The sequence below is a fragment of the Eucalyptus grandis genome, chromosome 11, assembly GCF_016545825.1.
Source record: "Eucalyptus grandis isolate ANBG69807.140 chromosome 11, ASM1654582v1, whole genome shotgun sequence".
NCBI lineage: Eukaryota > Viridiplantae > Streptophyta > Magnoliopsida > Myrtales > Myrtaceae > Eucalyptus > Eucalyptus grandis.
In genome coordinates, this window is record NC_052622.1 from 16,658,802 (window position 1) to 16,670,660 (window position 11,859).

Consider the following 11,859-nt stretch of genomic DNA (forward strand, 5'->3'; position numbering starts at 1 on the left):
TGAAATTTACCATTTCATACGAATGGTTAGAGTTACGTAGGAAGATACAGGGTTTTGATAGGTTGCAAATTACGTTTCAGTTCTCATAACGAAAACTTACTAACCACCGATGAAAAAAAACAGGTGGCAATAGCAATAAAAAATTACTGTGTTGACTCTTACCGAAACAATTATAAAGCGCACAAGCGGTCCTTGTTCCGTTAAATGGTCATGTTCATATTTTTGGCACGAGTAAATCAGAAAACATCTTATAGTCTGTTGCCGGTAACAGGGAACCTTTCCCTCCCATAAACTACCAGAAAAATCTATCTTGTTTAATTTAAAGCCGATTTGGCATCCAAAATCGGGTTTACACGCAAAAGAGGAACACTCGAAGTGAGGGGCAGGACCAACTTGTAGACCAGGACGTGAAAAAATTCTGATCTCACGTTGAGTAGCAGTCGAAACCAATGCCTTCTCCTGGGGTTATAGATGGGAGTTGTTGGGGGTGTAGCAAACGTGTTTACCATATATAGTTCTTAGAAGCATGCATATTGTATCTTTATATTTCATTTGTAAGATAACTATTGAGGAAGCTATTGACAGCTAAATTATGCAGCAGCAATTTCAGTTCCGGGTAACCGTCACATTGTCATGTCATTAATCACAGAACACCAATCTGTGTGCATTCAAACCCACTTATGAGGGGGTCAGTGGGTTAGCACGTACTTGAAAAGCAAGAACAAAAAAAGATGGAAAGCAAAAAGGTAAACAAGTAACTGCTATGCCCATTTAAGTCTCGAATGATTCTTTTTCTTTATACAAAGTGGGAAAATGTATTGAAAAGGCACAGATACATGTAAACCAAAGAAGACAGCAAATACGTTCGGTTGCTATGAAAAGCAAAGGCCAGCAAGTGACACTGCCCGTGTCGAAGGATTTATAAACCAGTGATGTCAGAGAATAACCATGTACGTGGTAAAGCCATTAGCTTATATAAAAATCTGTATTACGTGATGGAGTCCCTCCACACACGTCTCCCTTCAGATATCGGTATGAGAGCCATGACTCGGCACCTCTGCCTGACCATCCAGTGGCATGTACTGTGCCATGATTGATCGTATCTCGGAGTCCATGTAACTCTGCGACACAATTTCAATGAGGAAATCACTACAATGACAGTTCCAATAAACATGGTTTTGACTCGCCTACCAAGAGATACACTGAATGGCCATTCATATCACATAGTATGGAGCTCCTTTTTCTTCTTCTGATGTTCTTGACTTTCGTAACTTCAAGTTGCTCCATAAGAGTTAGTTCAGGGACAATGCTTATTGTCTACAACTGTCACACTCCCTTTCTCTAGATGGTTTAAGCAATACTCAGTTTACTCGAATCATAAACCGATAGGTGTTCACAGTCCTATTGGCTTTCTGCGACCCTTCATGATAAACTGAAACAATCGATCTCCCCAATACAAACGAGCAAATGAAAACCTTACCCGGATTCTATATTTGTACACCATGTATGCTCCAACTCCAGCAGCGGTCAAGCCGAAAATGACAATCCAGAAAAATACTCCAAAAGACTTTGTGACAGGGTGTGTACCTGCATTAAGGAAAAGAAAACATTGAAAATGTCTCACGGCAAAACTATGCCATATGAATATGAAGTCCTCAAAGCAAATATAAAGTTGAAAAATACTCATAGACAAGCAACTTGACATGCTTAGGTTTAATTAACCTAACCAGGTTCTAACTTATGATTTGCTGCTTTTCCTCCTCACTTTGTCTTTGTCTATTGTGAAGCTCAAAATTGGTGTTAAGATAGTTTGCAGCTTTAATTTTGGAACGGATGGTTGCAGTTTTTAGGTAGAATAGGTTTCAATCTTGATTCTTGAGTCTCCATTCACCTATTTATAATTACTCAGTCTTCTTTCACTCGTTAATACATTTTCTTTCTGTATAGGATGTAGGGATTATTACAAATTCTTTTACCCAGACACATCAGATTCACATGCTTAAGGCTTTTGTACATCATATCAATCCATTAGGAAGAGTGTCAATTTACAATGAATAAATTGCATCCTCTATTTATCTAAGTAGAACAAATAGATGTGCACTTAAAGTTAAAACTTAGAACTTGTCCTTTTTTAAAGCAAAGGAAGAAAGTTATCATGAAACCCATTGGCAAGTGCAGCATTCAAAGGTCTGTGGGTCATGGTATAATGTTATTGTTCAGAAAGTCAATTATCAATTAATATGTGTAGCAGATTAAGATCACTCACTTATGCAGGTATCATATTCCTGCATGTACAGTAATCCACCACTGCAGGTGCACTCAAAGCTGCCCCATGTGTCCTTGCATTTGCATTCTGGGCACTGGCAGACTTTCTTTTCTTTGCATTCATCCACATCTAAGCAGAACCATCAACAAACTCAAAATCTCAGCAGAAGTTGACCAAGCACTCCATACATGTTTAATCATCCATGTACAGTGAGAGCAAAACAAGAAATAGAAGCATGCATACAAATCCTGTTCACACATGAAAAGTCATTACTCTTTTCCCCCACCCACCAACAAGCCCACAATTGATTGGCTAAAAAACTAACACTAGGATCAAATGCATCAGAGCAAAACATGGTGACACAACCCTACCATAATCAAAAAGGTGAAACTACCATCTCCAACCTTATTATCAAATACAGCAACTACAATATCTGGGAATGTATTCTCTATGTTTATCAACTGATTCTATGAATGGGTTGATCTATGTAGAGCTCAGTGTTACATCCATGGCAAAATATTTTCAGATGGAAACTGAGATGGCCAGACAGAAACTGCTTTCTCGGAAAGAAACTTTCTACTTTACAAGATTAGAGGTTCTAGAGCTGATATTAAGAAAGGTTAATTTCGATACCTTCACAGGAGTTTACACCATCTCCGGTGAAGCCAGGAGGACATTTGCAACCGGTGCTGCTGTCATCCTGGGAGAACAATCACATACATTTGGACAGAACAGACCAACTTAAATGCTTAAAGCAAAGAGTGCATGAGCTTACAACACAAGCAGAGAATGTCCTGCCACCACGTGTTTCGTTCCAGCAGCCGCCATTGTTGATTTCACATTGTGGAGCTCCAGAAGCTGTCAAGTTCTTGAATGAGAAAGGTACATACCCAAAAGAGCGTTCTTATTATCTCAAGTTCGAAAAGAGCCAAAGGTGAGTTACTAGAGGGTTTTCAGAAGATGATAGGATGGAAATAAGTTACTGGAAAAAAAATTATTTTGGTGAAGTTCAGATTAATTGGTCAAAACAGTACTAACTGAAAATTAAGAGATTGTATGCTTTACCATACTTCAAGTTTTGCTTAATGTTACATTTAACGCATTCTCCAGTTCCATTTGATTTGACAGAACCAGTTGAATTTGCACTCTATGAAAAATATTTACCTTCACAGTGTGTATAGCCATCGCCAACAAATTTCACACCTTGCACAAGAGGGCATTCACAAACTCTTCCCCGAAATGTATCCTGAAATAGAAGAAACCAATGCAGAGCATCAAGAGTTGATGCCAAGGACCCTAACTATATCGTAAAGATTTTGGGAACATACCTGGCATGCAGTAATGTTAGCAACTTCGTCCTGCCAGCAACCCCCATTGTTTTCCAGACATTCATTTGTTTCAATATCTGCAGATAGATACATAATTTTCTGATATATATAAGGTTCTATCTATAGAGTCAAATTGACATTCTCGAGCCAATGTGAACAACTTCCATGAAAACAATGGCCCATTCAGAAGAGTTTGCAACTGCAAGCTATTTTAAGAGATTTATCTTCAGTAGTGCGCTGTTCTCTATACTTCTAAGGGTAAAGGAGGAGTTGGATTTCATCTTATCAAACCTTCAGAGAACATCAGGTTGTCACTTGTATAATGCCAACAGGCCTGGCATCTGATTTAGTCATCCTATCTCTTTGAGCATTCCCTTTTACATTAAAAAGGTAATGCATGGTTCTCTACTACTGGGCTACTCTCTCACATAAGAGTTACGGCCAAATTACATGGACAAGCAAACTAACCTTTGTTAGAACAACACTAAGGACCGTAAAAATTCAGGTGCCGACTTGCATTTTTCTTTTGCCAGTTTTCAAATCGACTATGCCTCTATATATACACATAATAGATAGATTACGAATCAATTTTGCCAGTTAAGCACTAGAGCAGAAGGGCAACAGGTTATTGAACTTGCCTATGAGACTGAGAAAATTTGAACACAATGATGATGTACAAAGGAAGTATGTGAAGGCGAAAAGCAAAATAATTATAATAAATGGGATCAGAGAAAAAGGATCACAGATGAGGACCTGAACTTAAGCAAATATCTGGTTCAGTGGTTTCTTGGAAACCTGCACATACGGCTTTTAGAACCACTTCTCTATCCAATTTACCTACAACCATCGAAATAAGGGATCAGCCAAACAAGACTAGTCAGAATGTCATTAACTTTTGAAGTCATGGCATGCTGAGACCTCTGTACTGTCGATTGTTAATGATTAATGTAGGCAAAATGGAAACATCTCCACGAGACCCTTTGCCAATCTGAAACCAATTTGAAGAAAACATCACCAATTAAAAAAGCACAACAAAGACTGAGCAATGGAGAGAATAATAGAGTAAATCAGAAACATTCAGTTAGGAGCCTAACCTGTGCGTCCTGTTCAGCTTTGAGGACTGGGTTGTCCTTGTCGGCATCTGGGTCACCTATGCATTGGTTTATCTTCTCGAGATCAACACCTGCAGAGTGTATTAAATAATTTAAATATTATGGCCACAGCATTGTCCAAAAGCCTCAAATCATTAGATGGCCAAGCACGGCAAAGATTAACAGATGGCAACCATCATAGTACATGGCCAATTAAACAATCTAAACCATCATGTCTTCCATGATACAGAAGAAATAATTAAATTAGTGTCATGTCTTTGTTCAAGTTATATTACCAAGGAGGGATTTTTCAGGCCGACAGTCTATTGGGGATCTTTGCAATTATAATTGTGATTATTCCCCTCTAGAAGCAATTCTGCAGGATGACAACCTAATGGCATTTTAGTAATAAACTTTGTAGGAGGGATTTTTCAGGCCGACAGTCTATTGGGGATCTTTGCAATTATAATTGTGATTATTCCCCTCTAGAAGCAATTCTGCAGGATGACAACCTAATGGCATTTTAGTAATAAACTTTGTTGTTCCTCCCCTCTAGATTACATATGAGCACATTGCAGACATAGCTAAGAACAACATAAGGGCAACAAGAACCCAAATTTGTGACCCACAAAGCAGGAAAAGAACACAAGTGCAGTTGCGCTCTTTTTTGCACACACGTATGCACAATAGCCACGTGCACACTCAGTCCTTAGGATGACATTTTTAGTCTGGTTGTCAGTGTTCCAGAAGAAAGAAAAAAGTCATTTGGAATGACTAAAAATAACAATTCCTCACGAGAAAGTCGTTCAAAGCTGGACTTTTTCTTGTGAAAAAGTATGTCGTTAAGCAGATAATATTAGGTATAGTTAATGGAGTTCATGCATGACTTGAATCTCCAGGCCTGATACGCATCACTACACATTTTCGTGCCTCCTGATCCAGAAACTGCTGAGAAGACAAACTGAAGTCTAAAGAGTTTCAAGAGTGAATGAACCTTACCAAGTGATTGGATGACTTTTTCTGCGCACTCTTTGTTGAACTTCTTCTCTTTCATTGGGCACCGAATTGCAAAGTCACTTACAAAATCCCACCAGAGCCATGGCTTGTTGCTCTCATTAGCCACTTTAAAAAAGCAAATTTCACGTAAATTCTGAAGTACAACGTCCCTTCCATTATAACCTTTACTGAAATCCTGCTCGGGATCAGGAGCACAGTACCTCCCGCTGTTAATACACTGTGACCTGCACTCCTCGGTCGAAAGAAATTGTTTGGGGCAGAACCACGTTATATAGTGTGGTGTGAACTGAGCGTACCCTTTGTGCTCAAGTATTTGTGCAGCCCCCTTAAAGTTCTTAACAAACTCAATCTGAGTGTCACATTTTGGCCCACACTCATCATTGCTATTTGTCCAGAATTCATACTCAACCCGCTCATCTGGATAAGGAAGAGCTTCAGTCCAGTCAAGGGTAACAATAACCATCTCCCCAGCAGACAAAGCTTTCTTTATGTTATCTCCTAATGATTCTGTGATAAATGCAGCGGGAATAGTGATGTTCTGAAGATAATCAGAATCACCATGGTTTTCTCCTGGGGCATCCATGGTGATCAAGTCCTCATCTTTCTTGTCGTCTGCAACAAGAATCGCAGCAGCGCCGCCATTCTGCGCATTCCATGCCTTCGTTGTGAAGAAACAACCTGCATTGACAGCAAATTAACCGCGGGCCAGTAAAGGCAAATGTGAACTAGAAGTACCTTACCTAACTCATAGTTCCTGGCTGTTATTCAAGGATATGACTATTCTTGCAGATAGAATAATTGTTCGGTTTCTGCAGCAGCCAAACATGGATGATGCCACAACACACTTTTTTTAGTGCCGGAGCCAAACTGTCGATCAATTTTTCAAGGTCGATATAGGCTATCTCTGGGAATGAATTTTTAAGTCAAAGATGAGGTGAGAGCGGTCCTCATAATCTCGAGTCTCAACCATTAAATGATATATTAACCACCATCAGACACAGGTTACCTAGTACTAGACCGACAATCCTAATTAACTGGAAAACAAAGAGCTAGTCGCTAAATTAAGCAGCACAAAGCAAGCCATTGATATTGACACAAAAACAAGAACCCGCCAACCAAAAGCGAATCAACTTCACTTCTCAAAACAGTAACTCAGAAACACGCAGACATGTCCTTACCTCCTCGATCAGCAAGTAATATAGTGGGCGATCCCCTAGGAGCGGTCGCCAACGAAGCATTGAAACCTTCGAAGCTCTTGCAGGCATCCCGATTGTCGTCCGGATAAACAACGGTCCCTAGCAGCGACCCTCCATATAGAGGGACGCCGAAATTCCCCATCGAACTCTCGTAACTTCCCTTCAACGATTTCGGCGTAGACACCTTCAAGCTGCTCTTCTCCACCACAAACCTTCCCACGCAAGACCCGCATAGGACGCACCAAGCCCAGATCAGAAGCTTCGATCTTTCCCACGCTCTCCCCATTCTTGCCCCCCGACCGATCGAACTGGCGTCTGCCTATGAGATGGAGAAGACCCCAAGTCATTGTTTCAGCTGGGGAACAGTCCAGGCACATGCGACAACTTGGGTCGATGTTTACAAAGTACGAAACACGACGTTCGAAGATTCCAAAACGAGGTCCCTTTCCACCCGCCTGCAGATGTTCCATTCTCTGTCTCGTGTCTGGACGACAAAGGTAAGCAAGAGAATTCATGGAGGTCATCATCAGGTGGACTTGCAGCGCACGGGGAGTTTCGCTCCGAAGAAGAAAAAGAATTTGAACAGATTCATCGTACATGGACTGGCGCGGGACGGGGACGGCACCGGGTGCCGTTCCAAACGCTACTTACTAATTCGAAACTCAATGCAATGCGCGACTGAAAGAATTCAAGATCAATGATCACGAACATATGAGGATCTATAATGGTGATGGTCATTGAAAGATGTTCAGTCATCCTGAATTTTCGTTCTTGACATTCTTATACTATTACAATCAAGTTGTAACAGAGCAAGGCAACCAAGATAATTCCGCAAACTGTTGCAAATCCTAGTAAGTAAATGTTTGTGCATGTTAACTAAATCACCTGAGGAATGTCAACGAGACGAACCACATTTTGACAGCTATACATATCTAACGTGGATATTGAGTTTCCCAATCTTTTTACCTATTCAGGTTTAGTTGGAACGTGAACGGATTGCGTATCCTATTATATCCATCTTGCTACCATTTCTATGTATCGAAGTGGAACCACTCTCTTTTTATTATCTTAAAGTGAATCAACAAATCATTCAATTAACTGTTTTCCATCGAATTTATTTATAAAATTTTTAAAAAGAGTGCTTTTTAAGAATTTTCCCTAAATTCAAATAAATTAATATTTGTAATTCCAACACACCATAATCACTATTCTCTCTCAAAATGGGAGGTCATTTCTTTAGATTTTTCAATCATTTGCGTACAAACTCTGCTCTGAGTGAGGCCCATTTTCATAAGTTAAAAGCTTGTGATCTTGTAGAGTGATCCATAAACCTTCAAATAGTTAGGCCTTTAGCAAAGCGTGGAATAAAAATAAGTGGTCTTGAATTTCTAAAGAAAAACAGAACTATTTTTTAGAAGAATGTTAAAAAGTGCCTTGAAGACACAATCTCCTTTGAAATGCTTTGGAAACATAAAATTCTATATTTAAGTAATTGGCCTTCTTGGACCGTATACTTTTCAATTTCCAAAGTGAATCTAAATTTTGGACCAATGTTTTCTACCATTTCATGATGTGGGCTGGTCTCTAAAGTTCAATCTGTTTTGCAGCTAGCCCTTAGGGTTCAAAGTTCTCTCCTCCCCCCCACACACAAAAAAAAAGGGTTTGAAAAAAAGGAAGGAGAGAGATAAGATCTAGCCAGGAGTGACATTAAGGGCGCATTTGATTAGAAATGATTTTTTTGCTTCTATTTCGAACACGCTTGGTGGAATTCTTAAATTTTTTATTTATTTTAATTTTTAATACTTTTATTATATTTTTTCTTTTTTTTTTTTCTCTTTCTCTTCTTCTTCCTCCATCTTGGTAGCCGATTGTCGGCCATGATGGCCGGTGACCAGCTGGGCGAGGTCTGATGAGCTCACCGGCGAGGCTCGGGCCGACGAGCCACCTCGTGGCTCAGCGTTGCCGCGGGCCGGTGAAGCTCCAGCAAGGTCGCCGACCCTCTTCAAGCAGGTTGTCGGCCATGGCCAAGGCCGGCAAATGGCCAAAAGGAAAAAGAAGAAGAGAAAAGAGAAAAACAAGAGGAGAAAATAAAAGAAAATTAGAATTGATTCTAGGAATTGTTTTCAGGATAGAATCAACTTTTTTGCTTCTTGATTCTATTCCAAATCTACTCGAAAATAAAATAAAAAAATTGATTTTGTTTTCAAGAATAAAAAATTTACTGAATGGATTTCTGTTTTTTCTTTTTTATTCCCGAGAATAAAAGAATAGAATTAGTTGTCCCGAGAGTGTTACCAAGTAGGCCTAATCATTCAGCCATCGGATGATTCTCTTTTCATGTCACTGAGTCTAGGAAATTCTTAAGATATTATTTTCTCACCCTTGCCCCAAATTAAAAAGGAAAAAAAGAAAAAGAGGCATTCCTCTCCGTGTGCCTTGCGATTGGATTCCAGACAAATTACGATGCTTGCTAGGCATTGGCCTCTCTCCAATAATCAAACTGATGCCGACGGGGTTAATTAATTATTAGAATCGACCTCTAAAAACTCTCAGCTATAGAAAACATGGAAGTTTCCTACGAACTTCCAGTGATGCACTATTTATAATCATAACCATTGATCATGTGGAACTCAACTCAAGTGATCAACATCTCAAATCAAGACAAATATGTCTCGTTTGCCCGATGTATTCGGCTTTTGTCCTGTCCACATCGAATCCACCGACTACTACCAAAGAAAAAAGAAGTTCCTTGGGACAATCGTCTCGCCTCAACTTCAGCCTGCGAGTTTAAAGAGCAGTAATTGTTTAAAGAAAGAACTGGAAATGGATAAAGTTTCCCCCGACATCGAAAATGTTTTCTATGTCATCTATAGATTTGTCTAGGGACCCTAGTTGAAAGGAAGCGCACCGAAGGAAACGATCAGGAAAAGGCACCCGAAATCTGGCTAGTGGGCGGAGGACAAATCACTAGAAAAAATAGCAAAAGTTGGCTCAAGCTTTATGATAAGAACTTGCCTTTGCCTTGTCCGCTTTAGTCCCTGTTGATATTGCATGGTGACGGTAATCACCATTGAGTCTCTTTAATGCGTCGTCGACTTTCATTTTTGTGTTAGTGGAAGCTCTTCCTTACGTGTCGTGCGCTATTACATGGAACGCAACATGACCTGTTTTTAGGGGGAGAAATACCGCGTGATGATGATAACGTAAAGAATCATAGGACCTTGCCAAATTCAAGCATAAAGTTAATCGAGATGCATATCATTCCAACGTCGCGATTGACCGGGTTACGTCATGTTAACCTTTTCAATGAAAGCATTGTCCCGTGATGCGTGCGTATGGATTTCACATGCGAATCCCAATTAGGAAGCATATTTTCCCACGGCCCAAAAGCTCCCACTTCCGTAAGGACTACATAAGTGGGCGATAAAGAAGTTCGGCAAGTTTGGCAGATGCAGGAACAAGCTAGGCTCGCTTTATCCTGGCGTTTTAGGCAGCATCCTCCTGAATCGTAGTCCATCTCGGATCGAAAGATGAGGGTGATCGCGTACTCCGACACGGTGTTGGTGCCGCTGAGCCTCTTCGTCATGGTAGGCTACCACGCCTTCCTCTGGCACCACATCAAGCACCGGCCCTCCACCACCACCATCGGCCACGACTCGCAGAAGCGCAAGGCATGGTTTCTTGCCCTCAAAGAGGTAACAAGACCAGTCCTCGTCTCCCGGTTGTGCCGGATATTGGACCCTATCATGCTTCCGTAGGCTTTAGAAGTGGCAATTTTGATTCAAGTGTTCTGCTTCTCGGTCGGCAGGGCGACGACAAGGCGAGCATGTTGGCTATCCAAAGCACGCGAAACACCCTGATGGTGACCATCCTGACGGCAACCGTAGCCGTCCTGATCAACTTGGCGCTTGCGGCTCTCACCAACAACGCCTACAGCGCGGACCACCTCTTCAGCAGCGCCTTCTTCGGTTCCAAATCCCCCAAGATCTTCGCCCTCAAGTACGGCTCGGCGTCCTTCTTCTCGAGCTTCAGCTTCCTGTGCAGCTCGATGGCGGTCGGCTACTTGATCGACGCGAATTTCCTGATAAACGCAGCCAACAGCGACGGTATGTTCTCTACTTCCCCGTACACGCTGGCGGTTTACGAGAGAGGGTTCCTGCTGGCCCTTTTTGGGAACCGGCTGCTCTGCGTGACGTTTCCCTTGTTGTTGTGGATGTTCGGGCCGGTCCCGGTCGCGCTCTCCTCCGGGGCGTTGGTGTGGGGGCTTTACGAGCTCGATTTCGCCGGAAGATCTCTACATCACACTGGGAAAACCCGAGCATGAGCGACTCGGAATTGTACAGGTTGCGATGGATCCGATGCTTTTTCTAGACGAGAAGGACATTGCAATTCAAATGCTTCATCAAGTTTGGATTGAAGTCATTTAAGGCTTTAGGCAGGGCTTGATATGTCTAGTACCGTGTGTTATTTTCATTATACTATTCTGTCGGAACTTCAACTTCTAAAAGTGGTCATTTTTCATGATGACATTTCTTGGTCAACGATCTTTTGCGTAGACGGTACCGAGCTTCTCTTTTAAGCCACCAATGCAATCGGGCTTGTGAATTGAGAAGCCCAAAACTTCTAGCAAGATATGAACATCTTATATGTGGAAGAATCGCAAATGAAACGATATGTCGGGGGAAATTTTCCCACCATGTTTCTAATTGATAGATTACAAGTAATAAATTTTCTTCGTCAAAGTATCGCTCTCAAATATAAGATCAAAATTCAAGATAGAAGTGAATACGATAGTCGATGTTGATTGAAAAAAACATGCTTCAATCATCTGGTAGAGTGTTTGGTTTTATATACATTATTTGGATGTCTAGCGCTAGCTCGCAATTGACTAATCCCTCATGAGTGTGGCAGTCCCCCTCTCAAAACCACACCCGGTCATCATAGAGGCGCACTAATTTGCA

At 41.1% G+C, this 11,859-nt stretch overlaps 2 protein-coding genes across 3 annotated transcripts; one reads left to right on the top strand and one right to left on the bottom strand.

The window, feature by feature from the left end:
• Nucleotides 1-747: 747 nt before the first annotated feature.
• On the bottom strand, nt 748-7,534 carry LOC104425113 (vacuolar-sorting receptor 1). Of its 2 annotated transcripts, none has more exons than XM_039305790.1 (12): nt 6,881-7,534; nt 5,685-6,380; nt 4,689-4,777; nt 4,513-4,582; nt 4,348-4,431; nt 3,595-3,671; nt 3,431-3,512; nt 3,042-3,139; nt 2,900-2,966; nt 2,267-2,395; nt 1,481-1,587; nt 748-1,121 (listed from the first exon to the last, which is right to left on the bottom strand). In XM_039305790.1, exons 1-12 carry the CDS (start codon nt 7,182-7,184, stop codon nt 1,023-1,025), a joined length of 1,902 nt encoding a protein of 633 aa, XP_039161724.1. In that variant the 5' UTR covers nt 7,185-7,534; the 3' UTR covers nt 748-1,022. The 2 variants fall into 2 exon arrangements, with proteins under 2 accessions (XP_039161724.1, XP_010036004.2); XM_010037702.3 differs by having other exon boundaries at nt 3,042-3,124; nt 6,881-7,533.
• A 2,707-nt stretch (nt 7,535-10,241) lies between these two features.
• LOC104425114 lies at nt 10,242-11,439 on the top strand. Its single transcript, XM_010037703.2, has 2 exons — nt 10,242-10,593; nt 10,707-11,439. The coding sequence occupies exons 1-2, from the start codon at nt 10,429-10,431 to the stop codon at nt 11,220-11,222; spliced, it is 681 nt and encodes a 226-aa protein (XP_010036005.2). The 5' UTR covers nt 10,242-10,428; the 3' UTR covers nt 11,223-11,439.
• The last annotated feature ends 420 nt before the right edge of the window (nt 11,440-11,859 follow it).

Excerpts from the sequence above, each read along its gene's own strand:
- LOC104425113 (XM_039305790.1), bottom strand. The coding sequence starts at position 7,184 with ATGGGGAGAGCGTGGGAAAGATCGAAGCTTCTGATCTGGGCTTGGTGC. Across the intron at positions 2,967-3,041 it reads GGACATTCTCTGCTTGTGTT|GATGACAGCAGCACCGGTTG; the intron begins GTAAGCTCATGC and ends TTGTTCTCCCAG. Across the intron at positions 2,396-2,899 it reads TGGTGTAAACTCCTGTGAAG|ATGTGGATGAATGCAAAGAA; the intron begins GTATCGAAATTA and ends GGTTCTGCTTAG.
- LOC104425114 (XM_010037703.2), top strand. The coding sequence starts at position 10,429 with ATGAGGGTGATCGCGTACTCCGACACGGTGTTGGTGCCGCTGAGCCTC. Across the intron at positions 10,594-10,706 it reads GGTTTCTTGCCCTCAAAGAG|GGCGACGACAAGGCGAGCAT; the intron begins GTAACAAGACCA and ends CTCGGTCGGCAG.